We start from the raw sequence: 22,609 nt of genomic DNA on the forward strand, positions 1-22,609 counted from the left end.
TCTCTTCTTCACAAAGGCATAATTACAGCAAGAATTTTTATTATTTATTACATTTTGGCATCTTCCAGTTTGACACTGGCATTTAGTTCTGAATACATCAAGTGAAGGCAAAGCATTAGCTGTCTACAGTGGTGATTTCTTTGTCCTCTTCAGGTGTCTCCTCAGAGCTGGAAGATTTCTTTCTACAGACAAGTTATTTCGCACCTGTTATGTTCTCCAAAGTTACTGGCTCCATTTACTTTCAGTAGACTTTGCATTAGGTTTTCAGGCCTCTTTTTTTTTTTTTTTAAATATATATTGGTGATACCCCATAGACCATTTCAATACCTGAGTCAGGCCACAGTGAAGTGGCAACAACAGGTGCTTCACTTCACTCCCTCTCCCTTGCTGCTTGTTCCTGCCACTCACAATCATTTCTTTAGTTAAATCTGTTCCCTGACCTGGTTCATCGCAGAGAGGAGTAGTGCAATTCTTTGAGCTGAGATGCTGTACAAAGTGTAAAGTGTATGATTTCCAGGCTAAGCTAAGGTGCTTATACGAACTTTATAAGTGAGCTTGGCTTTAAAGCATAAATATGTGGGCAACAGGTTTTTCTGTATGTGTACTGGAATGCACATAAGAGTTGTGTAATAAAATTTGTCAGAATACAGGTTAAAGCCATATTCTACACAGCCATATTCTGAAATTTTTATGGGCACACCTTCTACCACTAAAAGTTCTTGAAAATCTGCTTACATAGTTTCAGTTCTGCCATTGTATTTCACCATGCAACACCAGCAATATGAATACCATAACAAAAAAACTTACAGTTTCCGACAAAAGCATCTGATGGGCAGGAATATTTTTGCTCTTAATTCGCCGTGCAAATTACACCACTGTAGACACAAGACTAAGAGATCAAGCCTCAAGCTTATTAGAGGTATCAGGAAGTTATATTATTTGCTGAAATTGGTGGCATTTTGTCTTCTACCTGTGGCTAGCTGGTCTCTTACTTTCATTCTGTGTTTTCCAACTCCTGCCCATATAGTACTACCTACCAAATGTATAACTCATCATGAATCCAGGCAACTCCCAAACTATATCACTGTGAAATTCAACCAGCACGAAGTTCCCAGTGGAAGTGAAGTCTGCAACCTTCTCTGTCCCGCAGTAAGGGCCAACTGCAGGTGATGTAGGTCGGCTTCCATCGTGTATGAGCAAGTAGTCATAGATGCATCTGTCACTATGTTCCAGCTCAAAGGATAACATTTTGAGAGATATCTGGAGAAAATATAACCAAAGCACATTGCTTCCTTTTCTATTACCCTTTGTATGTAGTAAGCACAAATAGTCTGAATTCCTTGTGTGCAGGCACCTTTTTTATTCTGTGTTTGCACCACATCCAGATCCAAATATTGTAATGCAAATTAGTGGCAAATTATTTGCTTAGGTCATCAGCATTTGGATTGGAAGGAAAAGCAAGGAACAAGATTGATCTTGTACACTTGTAATTCTTTTCTCTAGAGAAATACAAAAACAGGACCTGTGCAATGTTTCAGTTTTCTAGTGGGAACTCGGACCTAGGGATTATTCTAAATAAAACCTACTGGTACAAGCTAAATTCATAAGAGTTCACACACATGTGTAACGGTTTTCCCTTGTTGGACAACCTGAAACACCAAGATCCAGCACATGTTCTTATACTGGATTTTTGTGTTCAGATTTACACTCTGCGAATTCTCGCTCAAAAAGTGACATTACAGCTGTTATTCTCCAAGGCAAAAAAAGATTCCATCAGAGAACACTGATGAAACCCACAGATGAATTCATCTGTGCCTTACCTTGTATCCTACTGGAGAACTGATGACCCAGAAGCACATTCGGTTTTTGGGGTATTTACTGGGGTAGTTTGGAGATGTGATGACTCCATTTGACTCCGTGAAAGTATCTCCACAATTCACTGAGGAGTAAAGGAAAAAAACAGAGAATGGCATATTAGGAAGAGCATTTTGGCCATAGAAGTGAGCATGCTTATTGTATTCTTTCTTCAAGCCAAGAAAAAATGTGATACCATGAAAATCTACTGCTGAAATATTTTATTTCTTTCCTTACTATTTGTATTAGCAGCTCTACTGAAAGAACTAAAACCATAGTGCTAAATAACCTGTGGAGGACAGGAAACAGCTGCTTCTAAAGCTTTACCTATCTTTACAACTGAGTGTTACCATATTAGCAAAGTATTCTAACGGTATTAACTTACTACACTTTCAGAAAAAAATTAGCTCAAGTATTCAATATTGTATTATCAAGCTGGATCTAATGCTATCTAGAATTGACTCCATCAGGACTAATGCAAAAAGAGTAAATATTACACACTTCTAAGACTTCTTCAATTTATGTTTTTAAAAAGTTTGCATTTTGATTTGAAATAAGGCAATAACAAGTTACTTGGGCTATGGCTTTCTAACTGAAAGCATGTTGTAGCACAACAGAATTTTATCCAGCAGTCCATAATGCATTTGTATGTTCGTAAAACAGACACCCCTCAAGTGACTACAGCAAGCACTGTGTTTCATGTAACATAACAAAAGCCTTTAATTCAGAAAGTGCAAGTTACCCAAGGTTAGTACCTCTCCAGCTGCAGAAAATGCCACAAATCCTCGAATAACATATTGCCCAGATACTGGCTTACATCTCATTGGTTGAGATTTCTCATTGAGTTCTGTGGTCTTTGTGCACTTCGGCTGCACTGCTCCTATTAGTTACAGCTGTTGCATTGTTTTTATTTAAATAAATAATTATAAAGGTGTGCAGAAGCCCAGCAGAGGCTTTAGTGCCCCATCATTGCCCAATCTGCTGCATTAGAGATTGCTATGGAAGTGTAAAGAATAACGTACGAAAAACCTACTCTGGAGTACATGGTCAAATTTTTCAGTTCTTCCATAAAAATATTATTAATGCTGGTCTCCAAGCTCTGGAAAGGAGTGTTCATACCCCTGTTGTAGGAGGCTCTGAATCCTGTGGCTGTAATACTCTCATCACTTGCAAACTCTACCAGCATTGTCGATCCAGATGCCACTAAGGAGGGCAGTGGCCCCTTGCCACAGTATTTGTCCAGCAAGACAGGGGAACTCTTGCTGTTCCCATTGTAAATTTTTATATAGTCAGAAGAACAGTCTGGGGAGGGTTGGAGATCAAAAGCTTCAAACTGTAGGAAAATCTTGAGAAACAAGAAAACAAATGTTGGTTTTAATGCTATACATAGGGAAAGATTCAAACCATCTAAATGTTATGAAATTAATTAGGACTTCATATTCATTTTACTATCTATGTATCACTGAAATTTCACTTTCTACATAAAAAGAGCATAGAATTTCACCTAGCTACCCTGTTACTGAGCCCAGTGATTGATATTTTGACTATGGCTACTATGGCTTGTCTTTGAAAAGCCATCCAATCTTAACTGGATAAAAATCAAGTTAAATAATGCATCTGATAATAGTCTTATGAAAGTTGTTGAGACTGTCTTTTCATTCACTGCATGACAAAAGAAATGTCTTAGTCCATGAAAATGACTTCCAGAGAGCAGTCATAATAATGAAATAATAGCCTAATGAAACATAGCCTTGACACTCTGGTTCAAACCTTTTTTTCTCCTAATAAAAATTACCTTACTTCGATGGATGCGGATCAGCCACAGGCAGTTGCTGCTGTTTGGGTATGGGGATGGGTAATTGACAGAGGAGAACGAGCCTCTGGGTTTAGGTAACACAGAGCTACAGCAATCTGAAGGGAAGAACCAAACAGCGTTGAAGAGAATGAAAACCACACAAAAATCTTCTAGAAATGCCTGACAAGTCTCTCCAACCATTTGCATCAGTGAAGCTTGTAAAAGATAAATTAATTATAATGCTTACAATTGTGTTCATGTTCCTAATGTGTCATTCAAAACCTGGGAGTGAAAAAAAAGCTAATTAAGGTACTTACCTGTTTCATCTACTAACGTTTGTTTATTTGTTTTCTTTTTTGTTGTTTTTTGGCTTGGTTTGTTTTTTTAAGACAGTGGAGCTTCACTCACATGTTTTAGTTTAGTGCCTTAACCTAAGTCACAGGAGTAGTTTCAATGACATCAGTACATCCATTCCCATAAGCAAACGTGTGTGTATTCAGGAATGTATGCAAAAATCAAGCTTGAAAACTAGATTCTGTCAAAGCAAAGAGAGGTAGTCACTGGGGGAAAACAACAGCAGAGAGCATTGAAGTCAAGCTCAGACCTGCTGACTGGTATACAGAGTCTGATCTCATCTGTCATCTTTCATCTTTCCACATGTAGTCTTCATTTAGTTCACTACGTGTAACTTCCCAAATTGCAAAATATGAATATATGACATCTAAACATATGTATGAATTTGTGACATTTTTCTCTTGCTCCCTAATTTCCCTGAGACAACTAGACTTTTTGTCCTTTTTTTAGTCTCTGAGTTTTTGTCCTTTTTTTTTTTTAAAAAATAGCCCTTTTCTTCGAAAACATGCAGATCTAATTATGAAATTACATAATAATGGTATTGAACTGTGATTCATTTCTAGCTTCACTATCAAGAATAAATACTATCTGTGAGACTATGACAAACACTTAAATTGTAAACTTGTCATATCTGAAGCTAAGAATTTGGGAGGAACCACTCTCAGCAATGCTTTCTGTGCCTAATTGTCCTATTGAAGGAATGCTGATGCCCACTAATTACTGATGTTTATTTAGCTAAGTTCTAACACCATTCAGTGCCAAATTTGGTACACTAATATGCTTTGTGCATCTCAGCTGAAGAGTTCCTGCTACAGAGGAATGAGAGGTATTTCTAGACCTTAAGATACCACAGTGATGAGATAAGAGACTGATGGGGCAAGGAAGAAAATAACTACACAAAAAGCCCAGGGAATTCCCCTCAAAAAGGTGTTCTAATCAGCCTAAGTGGCACCCATACTGATAACCCTGGGGTACTTTCTAATTGAAAGAAATCACAAACCTGCTGGCACTAGTGATGCACATGACCCTAAGCTATATCACAAAAACACAGAATGGTTGGGGTTGGAAGGGACCTCTGGAGATCATCTAGTCCAACCCACCTGCTAAAGCAGGTTCACCCAGAGCAGATCGCACAGGAAGGTGTCCAGGTGGGTTTTGAATGTCTCCAGAGAAGGAGACTCCACAACCTCTCTGGGCAGCCTGCTCCTCAAAGTAAAGAAGTTTCTCCTCGTGTTTAGACGGAACCTCCTGTGCTTCAGTCTGTGCCTGTTGCCCCTCATCCTATTGTTAAGCACTGCTGAAAAGAGTCTGGTCTCATCCTCTCGACACCCACCCTTGAGATATTTATAAACATTTATGAGATCCCCTCTGAGCCTTCTCCAGGCTGAACAGATGCAGCTCTCTCAGTGTTTCCTCATAAGAGGAGAACTTCCATGCTTTCAGCCTTCACAGCTGCACTGAAATGAGAAGTTGACAGGGGTACCAACCATAATTTCTCTGATGGGTTTGGCTTATGTCCAAGAGCAGGGACTAGGGGAGGATAGCTCAGAATGACAGTGAATTATTGAAAGTAAAGTGTCCTTTCCAAGAAGGCAGCACCTTGGCACAGGGACAGGTCTGTTCCCACACACATACCAGCCCTCTTGTAGGGCGAGGAAGAGATTTATTGAAAGGACTGTGGGCTGAGTTCCTTTAGGGGATGTCTCACAGTGACTACAGACATCAGCTGTATAAGGATTCACATGCCTTCTATCTACAGCACTTACTGCACTTGTAGAGCTTGTTAATTTTAGCTACATCCAAGTTACTCAGCCCTTCTCTCTGCCCAATGGGTATAGAGGGGTCTGGAACTGGAACAATAGTTGGTTTCCCTGGAGCGCTGGAGAAATCATACCTGTAGAAAAAAGGAAATCACATTTCTAGATCAGTTCTCTCAAACAGTGAAGTTCTCTAACTGCATAATCATATTCATGTAACACACACACAAAATTTCAATTGAAAAAGGCAAAAGGCTTATTAGAGACCAGTTAGTCTTCCCTGAGGAGGACCAGCATGGTAGTCATTTCATGTGCAGCAGCTGAAAGCAAGAAACAAGAATCGCAGAGTGTTAGGGATTGAAAGGGACCTCAAAAGATCATCTAGTCCCAAAAAAGAAAAAGCTGCACTGTCCTGAGTGAGGAGAACTTTCAACAATGTCCTGGCCAAAGGAACTGAATCCCACCTTTGTGGTTCCAGAGGCAGAGGAGCAGGAGTAGTTCTGTCTCAGTAACTTATTGTTTATTTGCTATCTGCAGTTTCCTGCCTCCTTCTAGACAAGTTTTATTTTATGTTTTTATTCAGAAAGTGTTACTTGCTAGTGGAAATAAAGGAGAAGGTACATGATACAAGCTTGTACATTGTGGACTAAAATATAACCTTAGACAGTGTTCACAGATGAATATGAGGCAGTACACAACATCTTAACAATATTTTAAAAAATCAAACTTTCTTTTCTCTGTACCTATACTATAGGTTACCACTACTATAGCAAGAGACAGGAACACAGTGAAAGAAAACATTGTCCCTGCACAGAGCAATTCCTTCTTCCTAGATCAGAGCAGAAGATCTGGAAGCTGTTTGCTCATTTGAAAAGACATCTCAGAAAACAACTTACGCGCCATAGTGCATCACTGAAGAGTAGTCATAAGGAAGGCCCAGGTTTTTGGAATTTACTTTTCCGAAGTTCCCTTGTTCCCCTGTAAGGTAGGAAAGCAACGTTTCAGTCAGAACAATTATCACTGTTCTAATAGTACACTGCATGCTGTCACAATCCTGAGAGTAACTTAGGATACAAATATTTGTTCTCATGAGATCCTGGATGTATCAAAACTACCAGAGCCTTTTGAAGCCTGTGGGAACCCATTTTCATTCAGTCTAGTAGATTTCAGAATATAAGCCAAATAAAATAAGGCAAAGTTTTGATATAATCAATGTATCTATTCCACTCTTCAAGTAAAGGTATTCATCCGTCCATCTTCACTAGGATGTCTCCAAATATATTTCAGTGCATTATCATTAACATTATAAGCATCCAACCTATGTTCCCAAAGATGCATCCATACCTTGAGAGGGAAATCTGGCTGACCACCTAGATCAAAAATTCAGAGGTGTGTGTGGGTGACCACCAACCTGTCTTGCAGAGTCCTTCCACAAAAGAGCTAGAAGAACACAAAGGGATTCAGTTTTCCTCTTACTTGCACCAAAGGACATGTTATCAGCTATGTTCTGGCTTTGTCTCTGGTCAAAGCCATCAGCAGTGACTACACTGAAGCAATATGACTCGCATGAAGCAAGGGCACTCAATAAGATCAGCTAGAAGCATTCTGTCTGAATATAGCTGCTGATATAGCCCCTCTCACCATAGCTGCTGAGCAGCTCATCACTTTTTATCTGTGTATCCTTAGAAAGCCCATATGAGGTAAGAAAATACAACACTGATATGGGACTGGAGCCCCAAGACAGACTGGAATTCACAGCACCTGACTTTATTTCTCTTAATTTAGACACTGAAGCTATTTATTGAAGCTCCAGGATAGTCAGAGGAGAGAAACACAGAGCCAGTTTCATCCAAAGGCACCTATTTCTCTCCACTGACTGGAAAGCATGAATACGAGTTGCCCCCTGGGTCTCCTGTCCATAGTAAGATGAGCAAGGAAGCAATGTCAGAGCCAGGAGCCGAATGCGGTCAGCTGGCCTTGAGGTGAATGTCCCAACCACCGAGCACTCCTTTCCAGTTCAACATCTGTACCTTCATTATCGGAACTAGCTGTTTGTAAACCACAAACCATCTGGACAAGAAAGAGTGCTGGATGCTTGTCAGAAAAATCTCTGGAGTCTGCACAGCTTGGCTGGCAAGCTTGCAATCAGAGCCAGTCTCTTCCAGTAATGTCCTTCAGCACTACTCCCAGTGAGGGCTAGGAAATGCAAAGAGAAGCTTCAAAATCCTGTATTATAGAAAGTCTGGGAGCTCCATGACTTTGGAGCTTTTCATAACCCAGAAACTGATTTAAGGCTTCAACTGGTTCTCAACAGCATTGGCTTTCCTCACTCTGTTAGGTTTTTATCTCAGCTCCTCTTATCTGCTACACTGACTTCAGAAAGAATTATCAGCTTCTTCTGAGGTGATGAACAGCCAACACAGTTCAAATGCAGTGAAACATTTAAGCATATGGCTACTGTTTGGCACAGAAGTGCTTTGCTGAATTGGTTTGCTAAAAAAAATTAAAAGTAACAGCAGCCTGCCTGGACAGAGATGCTGCCAGAAAACTAGTATCTGCCTCATGACATGCCAGAGAGACTTGGCTATCTAGACCTGCACACGTGTGGGGACTTAACCCATCTTTTCCACTAAAAAAAAAAATAATAATAAATCTATCTCTGCCAGAACTTAAGTGTAATGACTCAGAAGTGCTGGAAAGGAAGCTTTGGCTGAAGATTCTGAATACAGCTTTTCCCCCCCAAAGTATGGGAAAAACAAGCTGAGTTTCAAGTAGTTAAGTGGACAGCAACCAATCAGGCTGCATTTTGTCAAAACAAAGCAGCAGGATGGCTTCCAAGGTAAATTGCCGGTTAAAAACAAAACCCAGCAAACATCCACAGCACTGCAGTCCTGGCAAGAGAAAAACAGATGTGTGGGAGAGCTGGGAAGGTGCAAAAGGTCTTGAGTTCTAGTTCTGCATCACTGAGGTCAGCAGGAGCTCTGCCACCAGCAGTGGTAACAGCAGCATGTTTTTACGGCAGATGTACATTAATGGTCCTCACAAACATAGCCGTGTTTCTTCATTTCCTTTTCCGTGCATAACTTTGCATTATTTTCCCTGCAGTGCTTGTGGTGCACGCACATTGCATTCTAACTCCCTTGTCGTGCCAATCTTCTCAGGCTCCGCCCCTGGTGCCTGCTGCTAAAACACCCCATCTACTTTTGCATGGTCTTGTCTTCTTCACCTCTTCCCCCTCTTTTATCCCTTCATGATACTGTGCCTGAATCAGAGCTTGGTTACATCTGTATCCTTGAGGAATGATGATATTGGAATCTGTGGACTTCCCGCAGCAAAATTAGTGTAAGATTTTATGTGTGACTAGTACCTTTGTATAACTTCATGTTTTCACCTCCTTCTTTTTAGCACACTATTTACTAGCGTTTCAAACATGGAACACCCTCATTGTACAATGGCAAACAATTCGTAGTAAAATTACAACTTAACATTAGAGCTGAAACGTCAATAAAGAACAGCACAAAGGGAATTTACTTAGGGTATCATGGGAATAGCTGAAAAATTTGGAGAACAGTGTGTTAGGAATTTGCAATAAAAACAATCAAGTTCCATCTGGAGAAAAAGATAGATATACTTTCAGCTGTGCATGACATAGAAGAGCTGAATATCTTACTTGTTGAAGAGACTTATTAGAATTCGGTATTCAGTTGCCCTGCATCATTTACTCTTATTTTCTATAAAGTACACTAAGTATACTATTATCCTTCTACAATTGTTGTGGGTTGTCCAGCTCCCTCATAGCTGCCAAATGATTCCTTGCATCCTTTCTTCCCCTTCTTTCCTTCTGTGTACCACTTTCTTGCTTTCCCTGCAACCTCCTACCATTCTCTCCACCCTCCCCTCCCCAGAACCTAGAGCTCTGTATGTGCTCCCATATTCACATGCTCAAACTATTCATCCTGCATTCCTTTTTATAAATTGCATTCACTTGTTTTCCCCCCACAGATTTACCAGTCCTGATTGCTCCCCATTGCTCCTTCTTTTCATGGCAGTGTACATTATTTTGTCCTCAAGGAGGAAATAATTTCAGTCCCGGCTCTCACATCATGCCAGGTCCCAGAATTTTGCACATGCTACTGGCTGCATCTGCTTCCATTCTCTCCACATCGAGTCCCTTGTTCATCTACATTTTAGGCTCTGTGCATTTCACTCACTGTCAGTGCCCAGACGCCTCCCTCCTGTCTTCTCTATTTCTATGGCTTTCCCCAAGACAGAGTTGCTGTGCGATTCCCCACCATGATCTCTGAATATCATGTTTCTCCCCTCCTCAGCTGAAAGTCTGATAGTCTTGCTGCCTGACCAAGTCTTTGCTACGACATTTTGCGTTTCTGATTGTCTTGGTATTTTGGATATATGCTGGGCCTGGGCTCAAGATGGTAATCAAAATAAGAACATAGAGATACTTTCAGGCTGCATCTGCATTGGAGGACCACGCTAAATAGGTGTAGCCACAGAAATTCCCCCAGTACAAACCCTGAATGAGAAATTCCATCACACTGAATGTGCTGCTGCTGCAATTCAGCCAGCATTAATCATGATTCTTATTTGCATTGCTATTCACAGAAGAAACATTCTCCTTTATCTGAAAGTATACGTTTTCTCTCAAGATTTAGTGGACATACCTGCCACAATGTGTTCCCACATAATCTTGACAAACCTGTCCCGATCACTCCGTGCCTGTTCATGGATGAAACCCAGTGCGTGGTTCATTTCATGCTGAATTGCTCCTTTATCCATGCAACCGTTTTTCACCAAGCCTACTGCTTGACGTCCTCCAATTTTTCCAAAGTAAGACCAGCAGCTAAGAATAGGCAATCAATAACCAAAATGATCATGTTTAGCAAAAACAAAGAAATAGATGTTCTGAAGCCACCAAGGGCCTCCAGATGTGCAGCCACAGCAGGGGACATGCAAATAGTCAACTGGCAGGAGATGTCCAGGCTTCCAAAAGCTGCCAAACTACACAGGGGGAGAAATAAAGCCTCTGTGATGAGTATGGCAAATTTTAAAGGAGTAAAATGGCTGTATCAAACTAGGATGAAGCAGTTAAAGTAGTTAAGCAAAGAACCTGAAACAATTATACTTTTTAAAGATTTTTACAACTAATAAGGAAAATATCTCATTTTGAGTTGTACTCCACTACTTTTAAGTCCACACACACATTTATTCCTGCAGCCCATTAACTGATGTAACTACATCCAAAGAAAACTGAAAAATTGCACCTGCTCTCTGAATCTTGACTCCTAGGATTAAAAAAGGGCAGTTACTTAAATGCAGATCAAAGAAGAAAAGAAACTGATAGACTTTTTGAGTCCTTCCACTCCCAGGAGACAGGGAACTTACCTCTGCCCACGTTCAACATATACATAATCTGTTTCTGTAGTGCGATTTACAAACTGCACGCAGGTCAGCGTGGAAATCTCCTGCAGAGCATCAGCAATCCAGGACCTCTCTGTCACTGCTAGAAAGAGAAAGGGACCAGGAGAAGTCTTCCATCATTAATCAAAAGCAAAGTGCATTCATAGAATCATAGAAAGGTTTGGCTTGGGAGGGACCTTAAAGATCATCTAGTCCAACCCCCTGCCATGGGTAGGGACACCTTCCACTAGACCAGGTTGCTCAAAGCCCCATCCAGCCTGGCCTTGAACACTTCCAGGGATGGGGCATTCACAGCTTCTCTGGGCAGCCTGTGTCAGTGCCTCACAACCCTCATGGTGAAGAATTTCTTCCTTTTATCTAATCTAAACCTACCTTCTTTCAGTTTAAAGCCATTATCCCTTGTCCTGTCACTACATGCCCTGGTAAAAAGTCCCTCTCCAGCTTTCTTGTAGGTCCCCTTCAGGTACTGGATTGATGGGGTACATACCTTTAAAACTTCGCAGCACTTATTAGCTTTTTGTCATACACATAAAACAAAAAAAGGGTCAAAAGCCTTCAGAGATCTTCAAGTTGACTGGACTTTTAAGGGGACATGTAAGAATTATAGGTAACCCTTATGCATATTCCATAGGAGACAGCTGATGGAAAGCAAAACTGGCATTGTTTCTTTCATTAGATAGAACAGAAAAAATGAAACCATTTCAGATACAAATAATTGAAGTATCCCAAATGAGCCATCTGATCACAGCTAAGCACCTAAAAACCTATTTTGTTTATCAGAGATAATAAATGTCTGCCACACACTCCTTGGAATCACTTGAGGCAGCAGGGTTCAGAGGGTCTGAAGATCACAGTTTTTCTATTCAGGTATTAAATAAAGACTGGAGTGTTTATCTACTTCTGAACATTTTGGCCTATTTCGGCTTCCTCAGTTATGAATCATCTACAACTGATTTGTATCTCTATTTCCTCATCTATAGTTTGGGGAGAGGGAGGTAGATGGAATAACCCTCACCTAACCTAACCACAAGCGTCTGTGCTGTAGTTCTGGAAGCACACGGGCAGAGGAACAGCTCAGATACTGCAAAAGCTGGGCTTTCCTCAGCTCAAATTATAACACAGATTCCCTTCCCCCAGGAATGGGAATCAGGCACAGGCTGCATTTCACTTACATGTCATTTTCTCTCAAGGTAAGATCTTTTAAGAGGGTTCTGTGTGGAAGCCTTAAACCAGAGATGCCTCATAATGGGAGCGATGGAAGCCCTGCACAGCCCATATGAAGACTTCTGGAACAGAATTTTCTAGATTTAGGCATCGGTCCTGCAGCCCTTTGCACAGGACAGAGCAATTGACTGACTAGAGAGAAATAATAAGGGAAAAAAATCTCTCCAAGGATTTTTTCCTCCATTTTTGCATCTACAGGATTCTAGTGTGGGAATATTTCTATGAGAGATTTGAAAAAAAAATTATTGTGTTCCAAAAGGTGCTCCTAGTGGTAATTTTGACAAAAATAATAATTTAAACAAATTATATTTCTTCTTCCGTACTTACTAAATATCAAAGTGCATTGTAGCTAGCAGGAATGAGCTAATATTTGTAATTAAAATTAATTAGCTGGTATTTATATAACAACTACTGCGCAAGTAACCACATATTTTAGTGTCTGTAACCAAAATGTTTTACCTAAACAGACATAGGGCTAACACATAAGCAAAAGGGACATATCAATAAATTCCCATTTGGACAAAGATTGTTTTTGATGCATGCCACAGCAACATAAAACAACAGAGTATAGGGACTGGAAGAACAATGCTGACTTTACTGCTTCCATTTGCATATGCTTACAGAAATCAGAAGAGATGTTAATTGGGACCTTGACTAGTCCATCTTGTGACTTGGGCCACAAACAACTCTCACAGTTAATTGCACTGCGTCGTCCTCTTCTCAAGAGGATGTCTCCTTCAGACACAGCTATTTCACTACCTGGCAGATAAAGAAAATAAAGAGCATACAAGGCACGGAGAAGACAAATAGATGTGCAAAAGAGAGATGAGAGTTATGCTCTAACCAAGCTTTTGTACCTTTGGAAATTTCTTTCACTGAAGTTCATTTCTCAATAATGGGAAAAAGTATCAGTAACTTCAGACTGAGTGAATCTAGCATTCACAATATGCTAAGACTCGTTAGGTCTGCCTTGCCTCCTGGATAGAAAGAGATTAATATTAATATAGATGTCATAGTGCAGCTGTAATCAAAGTCATGACTAAAGATATTTTAGGTTAAGAAGCTTTGGGAACCTTCAGGGTGGAAGGCTAAGTATTACAAGTCATTGCTCACTTCATTAGAGGTTGTGGAATGAAAGACAAATCATAACTGACCTCTGTAAAAATGGGATGAATCATACAAAAGATATTTTTATCATGCATATTGAATGCACGCAAGCTATTAATTTCCAGGTTAACTGTTAATTTGACATAAAACACTGTGACATGCTCCTCAGTTCTGACCCCAAAATACTTTGAATGCATTTCTTACAGACAAGAGCTACTGGTTATTATGCTGAAAAGGTACAATACTCTTGGGTACAGCAGATAGGGAAGAGCCTTATATCACATAGGAAAGAAATCAAAGTGAAAAATATTCTGATTTGCTGAGGCTACATAAGGAAAAGAACATTCCATGTAGCAATTGTTCAATAAGTCTTCTTAATTTCTTTATCACGACAACATAAATAATCACACTGAATGTTACTTTAAAACACACCTGAATTCTGTGAATTGTTTTCCACTGATGCTAGAAAATATTTTCAAGAGAAAAATATACCAAATAATGAAAATGAGGTATAGAGAAGCAGCCCCACCAAAATCTACAGTAATTTATATAATAATTACAATCAAACTCACCTAAGCCATTGTTTCTTGTAGCTATCTGAAAATAAAAAAGCATATGTTTTAATACATGTGTATCTCCATGGCAGAAAACTACTATCGCGTAGAATCACAGCAGTAAAAGTTTGTAACTAATTATACAATAGAGCAACTCAGCAGCAGCAATGTAAATTCTAAACATCTGAGAGCAGGGACACACCTGGACAGGTTTACTTAGTGCAAAGCTGTAGAGAAATGCTAAATGAGTTGTCAGAAGAAAGTACTTCATCTTCAGGTTTCTGAGATGATCCTCTCTGCTCTGCAGCTCAGTTCTCAAAGCTGTGGTTAGTTTCCTTGGGGCAAGTTTTGTGGGAAAACTGCTGCTGTTGTTAGCAAGTGTAACAGAATTAGATAACAAGGAGTATTTTCACAAAACAAACACACTGCAGGACCTCTCAAGAGAATTTCCAGGCTCTTATTTCTTATTTATCTTCAGAAAACAGAGGAAATGGAGCAATAGGAAAGAAAATCCAGCAACGTTAAAGTGACTCATCTTTAATTCTAAGAAGAACCCATGAGCTGCTGCAGGTCCCCTCACTGCTGACCAAGGGACAGGATATCCAGTAACGTTCTGTTTACAGTAAAACTCAGAGCCAAGGAGCTCTTTGATCCCTCCACGCTTGACTACCTGTCCTAGAAACTCCTTCGCTTGCTGCCAGGAGCCACCCTGCTCCACAGAGCCCGTCTGTCAGCCTGCCCGCCCTGTGCACCTCAGCCAGGCACTGCTGGACACGAGCACTGCAGATCTGCGGGAGCCAGAGATTAATCTGATTGTTGGTTGAAATTGTTTTTCCAGTACCATATCTTGCAATATCATCATCACTGGCAGTGATTGTGTGTCTTTCTGGAGCCTACAAATAAATAAAACCCCCAGCTTCCAGAGTTTTGGCTTCCCAGCTTCTGGGAAGGCCTCCTTCCTTTGATGTCCACGATAGAAATGAACCTTGAAAGGCAGGCTGCATCCTAGAAAAGCCACACTGGAAGAGTAAGCCACACAATGGGAATATTCGTGTTGAAGCCACATGAACTCAACTCCATCTGCAGGCACATGTTGTTTTCTCCTCCCGGCTTCAGCCCCTGCAGAAATACCCAGGTGCTATATAAAATGCTAAGGAATTGCTGCATCAGGTCTTTAAGGAACAAGCACGAAAACCTCTGGAATTGCCTGCAAAGGCAAAGTTCAGAGGAATCTGTGTGGTTCACAGCAGATGGAGATGGCAGAGGGTGCCTTTCCAGACAGACATATGGGCTGGTCCTTTTTTTTAAGGAGTACTTTGTGAGGAAAATTTTAGCTGCTATTATGTAAAGCTTTGCTACTAATATTTTCATACATTTCTGAGCAACCTCTATGTCTATTCAAGATCAGGTTCAAAAGAGAGACAGAGGGACTCGTAGGAGCACATTTCTGCTGCTACACATCACAACATGACAGGGGAGAGAGCAAAAGTTATTACATAATAAAAGCAAGAGAACAAGATCCCTGGGCAGAGCCTGGGGCTGGGTCACTCCAGGCCTGCAGCAAGGAGGGACCAAAGGGCCCTTTGAAGTTCTGCCACGCAGATTTGCACATCCATTCCCTGGAAGGCTGTGATACCTCACTGACTCCAGCTGCAGACCACAGGCCACAGTAACTCTTCAGTCAGGAGATTTATCTCATGATTTAATTCATTTTCCTACCTGTCAGGAAGAACTGGGTATTTTTCAAGGCTAATTAATAGACCAAAGTCTCATACCACCCAATAACACATTATCAGAAGTTGTCCCATAGATGCAAATTTCCTTTTTGATGCTGCTTGTCTACATTGTCTGCTTTGGTATTCTAGCAGGATAATATTCAGGTCTCGGTTTCATTATCTGTCCAAATAATTTGATTACACATCTGTAACTTGCATTCTTTCTCCTGAACACCTTTTCTTACACTGTCTTTTGACATTTCTCATTTTTAGCCACACTGTCCTTGATCTGGCACATCATAGAATCATAAAATGTCCGGAGTTGGAAGGGACCCACGAGGATCATCAAGTCCAACTCCTGTCACTGATAGGACAACCCCCAAATATGGTATTTTATCATATTGTTTGTTTACCACATTCTTAGTGATGCTTACTGAGTTTCACTTTCATTCCACGGCAGAGAATGAGCACTTCTTTCACCATGTAATCCAAGTCCCTCTTGGCATAATATTAAATGACAAAGTTAGAAAAATCTGTTGATGTTTAATTATAGGGATTTTTCCTAGCTCTATATCAGTAATAAGTATCATCAGAAGCAACAGGAATAGTCAAATGATCTTTCCATAACAAGGAAGTACAGAGGGCACTTTCCCTGGCTAAAGCATTAGAGTGTATCAACCTCAAGGGAAACAAAATTCAGGGCAGTGAAAGGCCCCTTGGTTGTCTCAGGACCCAATGGAATATCCCTCTAATGCTCAGTTTCTTGGCTACACAGAATCAACTGGGTTGGAAAAGACCTCAGAGATCATCAAGTCCAGCCCTTGGTCCAACTCCAGTCCATTTACTAGATCATGGCACTAAGTGCCATGTCCAATCTCAGTTTAAAAACCTCCAGGGACGGCGAGTCCACCACCTCCCTGGGCAGGCCATTCCAATGCCTGACCACTCTCTCTGTAAAGAATTTCTTTCTAATATCCAGCCTAAATTTCCCCTGGCAGAGTTTAAGCTTAAACTTAAACACACCAGAGATTATGCAGACAATTGCTTTTGAACAAGCAGTTGGCTTAACTAAGCTGTGTGTTCTCCTTAAGAAGCTTATTACTTTTCAAAAGGCTTCACAACATCTCTATACGTTTAAGCAGGTCAATTGTTCATACTAAATTAAGAGTCCTAATTCTTTATTTAAGTCACAATTATAGAAAGTATTGCCCTTACTAGATGACAATAATTTTTAAACCTGTTTTGTGTGACACTGCACAGCAGATTCTGCTGAAGAGCATTTTAAAATAAATTTGTATTCATGAAATGAAACTATTATCTAATACTATAACAGGCTGAAAGAGTTAAATAATAAAAACATGCACAAAACTTCCTTTGTATTTGAAATGATGTTATCAAACAGTTATCTGTTTACAGATACTGTGTCCTTCAGGATGCTAGGATTAGTGAAAGCATGCATTCATGTCTCATTATTTACTGATTGAGAGAAGAAAATGAGCCTTCTTGCTTTTCAGTTGCGAGTCAGATAGTCAGTTTAAGATAATTAAATAATTGACCTTGATCAAGTGCAATAAAAAACTGTGTCTTTTGTAGAAAGGTCACAATCGGGAAACTAAGATTTTGTAAATCTGGTCCCTTGTATCAAGCCCTTACTTTGTCATAGCAACTAGCCAGCAAAAGCAAACCTTTCATAGAAAAGGTTACTATTGAGCATAGTATACGCTTGATACATAAACACTTGAAGGCTAGTTTTAATACAATTAGTCAATTTTAGTGTAAGTTACAGTATATTATGCCATAAAATATACTGATATATTTCTACGTTTTACATACCTTTTATTTAAATGAAAGATTTATTGTATTTAAAACAAACAAACAAACAAAAACCAACAAAACAAAAACAACAAAAAAACCCCAACTCTTTTGTGTAAATACTGAGATGTGTTGAAATTCTTTTGAAACCAAAGACTGTTTGGACTCTGTTCCTCCTAAACCACTCCTGCAGCAATGTGATCTCTGCTGTTTTACCACCTTTTATCTTTTACCTTTCCAGTGTCAGAATGATATAACAATGTTAGAAAGGAGAGGCACATACCCAAAGACTCTGCACTGGAGATAACTACAGGTGTCTGTGAGCCTTAACCTGAGATGATGGCTAGAGACAAGAATCAGCTGAAACTTCTACAGCTAACTTGGTTTTATTTGGTTTGCAGTAGCTGTAGGCTGATCAGAACTTTACTATCGTTTTTGAAATCAATGCATGGGGAAAGTTGTGATCCTGGAGACAAGCTACAAAGGTTGGTTTCAGTATTTGAGTATCTAAGTACCCACGGACTAAGCCAGATGGGACTGGCTGGTCTATATCTTCCCTGGTTCTGATAAAATCTGATCTGAAACCAATGTCTAACTGCAAACACCACCCTAATGCTGTGTTTTATTCACAAGTTGTTCAGGCACATTTGGAAGTCTTGATCTAATGCTGCTCTCTAGTGGTTTGCCATTTGTGCAAGTGGGACATGTTTCCAGAAAGTCAAGAACTCCACATCACCACTCGCAGCCTGTTTGCTCCTTTGGTCCCTGTCTGCACACACCAAACAGTAGCTGCTTACTGCAGAAAACGCCTGCAGGCATGAAGCATCTGTCCTGTAATCTGTGCTGAGAAGTGATGCACCAGTTTTAGCCCAAAACTTCTAAAAACTTTGTTTTAGCATCTGTAGCTTTTTACTTCACTATTCACCTTCTCCAGGTACTTATAGATTATACATACAGATGCCACAGTAGATTTCTGAGGCACTCTGATGGCCCGTTAGAAAAATAAGCCATTTACCTGCACCGCTTTCCGTCATGGACTTTAAAATCTTAATTTCTTTTTTAATTGATGATTCCTCCTAAACACTTTTGGAAAGCTTATAGTGCAGAACCCAAATACTGTTCTGCCTCTACCCTAGCTTCACTTTGACTTCACAACATCAGTCATTGCCCCATCCCCTGGTTTGCCCTAAAAGAGAGCCAAGATAAATTGACATAAGGGGAGCAGCAAGAAGACAGCTGCCCCATAAGGGGGGTCCCTAGGAGCTGTGACTACAGCACAGACCCACAGTACCTCAGCACACAGGGGTGGGCAGACACCACAGCCTCTTGACAATGTGTTGAATCACATCCAGAAGCTGAAGGTAGAGACAAGACTAAAGACAGGGATACAACGTAGGTCTGAAGTCCAGCAGGGAGACTGAGACCAGATTGGAACATGTACTCCTCCAACACAGCCCAAGCCAGAAGGAAAGACAAGGCCAGAGCTGAAATGGAGCCCCTGGGACAATGGACAGAGGCTGTGGGTGGAGGTCCCAGGTGAGGCCAGTCAGCAGCCATTCTGGTCTCTTGTCACCCTCCATCCCTGAAAGCTACGACACGCTGCAACAGTCCTCCTTGCTCCCTATACACCAGCGTGGGCTACCCAGTGAACACAACTACAGCTTAGATAACCACATCCACTCGGTCACCAACTGGGTCATCACAGTCTTCTTCAGAGACCTCTAGGAGGTTATATTTCAGGCTCTGTGAAGGTTATGTTGACTCAGCCCCAACGTATTATATTTATCTTCGAGTCTACTACTTCCATTTTTATTGCATATTTCTTCCAGCTCTAGGTATGGAGGAAATAACAGTCACTCATCCTGGATCCTTGTTAAAGTTTGATTGCCCTTTCCCATAGCTCTGGCACTGCGGTGATTTAAGCGGCACTTACCGAGCTCCCTCAGCAGCGGAGCAGTTTCATACGTGAGCTGCCTCTGAACTCCCGGGTGAGTGTCATCTGCTCCTACCGAGATGTTACTCTTCATTGCACTGATTTGTGCTAAAACCCTTTCCTCCAAGTAATGACACTTTCTCTGAGATGTTCTTCCTGAACCTGGGATTTCCTCAAATTCAACCCCTGACAGGAATGATCTGACCAGAACTTCCCTGTCCTGCTCTGTAGCATTTGTCAACCTAAGAAATGTGCAGCTTTTCTGAAGTTACCTTATCTTCCCTGAGAGCCTCTTTTGTATCTGGCTTATCTACTGATTCCATCAACTCTGACAGACTTTCAATTTAAAAAAGAAAAATTAAAAAAAAAAATCTCTTTTTACCTGTTTTGTTTCTACTTGTCAGAATTTACATTGCTCTTTATTTTCATCATTCAGATATGACTTCTACTTTTTTTTTCTTTTAAAAGTATCATGTTACAACCATACATTTTTCAGCCCTTTCTGTGCAACTAGAACATTGACTTTATACAAACATATATACATGGACATATGCATTTCCACAGTGGCTTTCAGGGAAAGAAACCTGAAACCTTGCTAAGAAATGAAACTGGTTCCATACCCAAGAGACTGCTTTCAGATGAAATTTCTTAATAGATAAACATCAGGCAACTGGGCAGGAATAAAAATTTCTTTCATAAATCTGTCAGGAGGAAGCTTTAGAAATAGAATAGGTTCAATTTCTCTGCATGTTTGTAGAGACAGTGCACACCTTGGGAATATACACTGCTAGGCTAAAAAACTGACATGAAAAATATACAAGCAGGTATTAATAATAATGTTCAGTACTTTCTTACAATGTCTCATTCAAAGTATTTTGAAAGCATATTGAAATACTGTGCTGACAAATGGGATGTTTAGCTGCACTTCATGAATAAAGAAATCCAGATGCTGACTCATAAAAAAGCTTATCCAGGATCTCTCAGTAGCAGAATGAGAACTAGAAGGCAGGAGTCCTGTGTCATCCCTCCCTATGGGAATTGCTACACTTTCCTGACAAGTAATATTTGTCAAAGGAACAGAGCCTCCAGTCTCCAAATGTTCTCTTGCTGGTGCTTACAAAGCAGTTGGGTGCTATTACCTCTGTTCTAGATAAGCAATTAAGGTCAGGTGTTCCAAGCTGATTGCTAAAGAGAAGCACCTTCAGCCAAGTTTAGGATTTGAAACAGGTGTGCTAGTTCTCCAATGTGCTTAATACCTGCAGCTTACACAGAGTTCAGGGATCCAGTTTTCAAAAAGTTGTATCAAGGGAGTTGTCTAGCTTTGCACAGGGGAAGTTTTGCTAGAGTCAGTGTTTCTGTGATTAATCTCTTAATACTTGGTGATGAAACACTTTGCCTTGAATCCCCAGGGCTGCAAGTAGTTGCTGTGGCACTGGAGAGCAAGTAGTTAACACTAGGGACTGGATCTTTTGCACAGGATCTTCCCATGCAATGGGAGAGGGTTATGCCACCCTTCTAAGTGACCTAATAATTGTCATTTTAGTACTGTAAATCCTCAGAGTCTGAATACAGTATATGCAGTGATGTCTGTCAATACAAAACAAGCACAGTGGATGCACATGTGCATGAGTGAAAAACTACAAGGACCCTTCAATGCCACTTATTCCAGCTTCTGTTGGTCAAGGTATTGATGTCGTACATTAGCTTTTTTCAACTTAAAATCTGCACCTTTTCCTCTATAGCATATGCAGTCTTGCTGGAATACTGTTCTAAAAGTATATTTTGTGAAATACAGGTACTGATGATGGTTTATTGAGTGTTCATGGGAGATGTTGGAGTCCAAGGAATCATTGCTAATGACCCAAACTATCCTTCGATGTAAAGACTTGTGATGAAGATGGATTGTAACAGAAAGCTCTGCCTGGGGTTAGGTGATCATTACTACTAAAATAGCTGTATTCTGGTCACCACTGCTGACTTTTAGAGCACTGGTTTACCTGAGAGGATATAACTCCACAGTCCTACAGCTCTAAGGTTGTTCTTTTCTGAAGTAAGAAAAAAAGTTGAGGGTGCTGAGCTCTGAAAGACAGTGTTGAAGATGCCCAAGACAACCTGGCAAGCTAAGATTTTTTGGTTTTTAGTTAGAAAAAGTCAGCTTGTAAGGTCTTTTTTGGGGGTCTCTAAGTGCTCCTATTTTTCACCTCCGAGGGAAAAATTAAGCTGCTTATATGGAACTGAGATGGTCAGGACCGAGAAGAACAGGCATAAATAATCGAAGAGCAAAGTGATCTATACTCAGCAAGCAGGATGTGTATCTTCAGGTGTGCTGGAAGAATGGGGCAGCATGGAGACAGCAGACAGTTCATTTGCCCCATGGGAAAATGATGAGGAGAAATTTGGGAACTAGTATAACCACATTACCCTTCCTCAGTTTTGGGATATGTAAGCTTTCAACAGCATAAGACCTGACATCACATGTTTAAAAAATGTGCTAGGAAAGCTTTCATGAAAATAAATATTTGAGTTCCTAATTTTATATCTCATCTGAAATGTGGAGATTCCAGACAAAAAGTACTTCAAACACCAAGCTGTGAGTATCAGCTGGTTATAATTCGCAGGAGAAAAAGCAATACCTTTAGAAATCAGCACAGTTTCTTCTATTTGTCTTGCCTATCTGAAAAATGCTTTTACACCGGTATCTTCTAAGTTTTTGTTTGCTTTTGAAACCTGATGGTCCTACAGCACCTACAGGTGATACACGTTATAACCGCGATCCTGAAGACTCTCAAGAGTTAGACATGTAGCAGGCTTATTGCACTGCTGGGATTTGACATTAGCAGCAATTCAAAGATTAGAGTTGCATTATCTCAGACATCTCCAAACTGTGTTTTTTCAACTGCTTATTGCTGGCAAGCCATCCAAGAGCAGGTTCCATGCTGGGGCCATGTCACGCGAGCAGCCCTATAGCCTGTGCTGGTAGAGAGAACAATCGCCAGCTGCGTTCCAGAGTCATACTGCATTCAACCTGCACATCTACTGCCACCTGATTTCCTTATAGGTTGGTGAGA

General features: G+C 40.4%; 1 protein-coding gene across 1 annotated transcript; it reads right to left on the reverse strand.

Moving 5' to 3' along the window:
• Window positions 1–1,029: 1,029 nt before the first annotated feature.
• On the reverse strand, window positions 1,030–14,352 carry LOC309442687 (embryonic protein UVS.2-like; the record flags this gene model as incomplete). Its single annotated transcript, XM_082058768.1, has 11 exons — window positions 1,030–1,260; window positions 1,821–1,939; window positions 2,974–3,199; window positions 3,650–3,765; window positions 5,770–5,897; window positions 6,657–6,738; window positions 10,440–10,618; window positions 11,161–11,278; window positions 13,042–13,179; window positions 14,100–14,124; window positions 14,284–14,352. The coding sequence occupies 11 exons, from the start codon at window positions 14,350–14,352 to the stop codon at window positions 1,030–1,032; spliced, it is 1,431 nt and encodes a 476-aa protein (XP_081914894.1).
• Window positions 14,353–22,609: the final 8,257 nt, after the last annotated feature.

Source organism: Streptopelia decaocto, assembly GCF_964273445.1.
Source record: "Streptopelia decaocto genome assembly, chromosome: 7".
Taxonomy (NCBI): Eukaryota; Metazoa; Chordata; class Aves; order Columbiformes; family Columbidae; genus Streptopelia; species Streptopelia decaocto.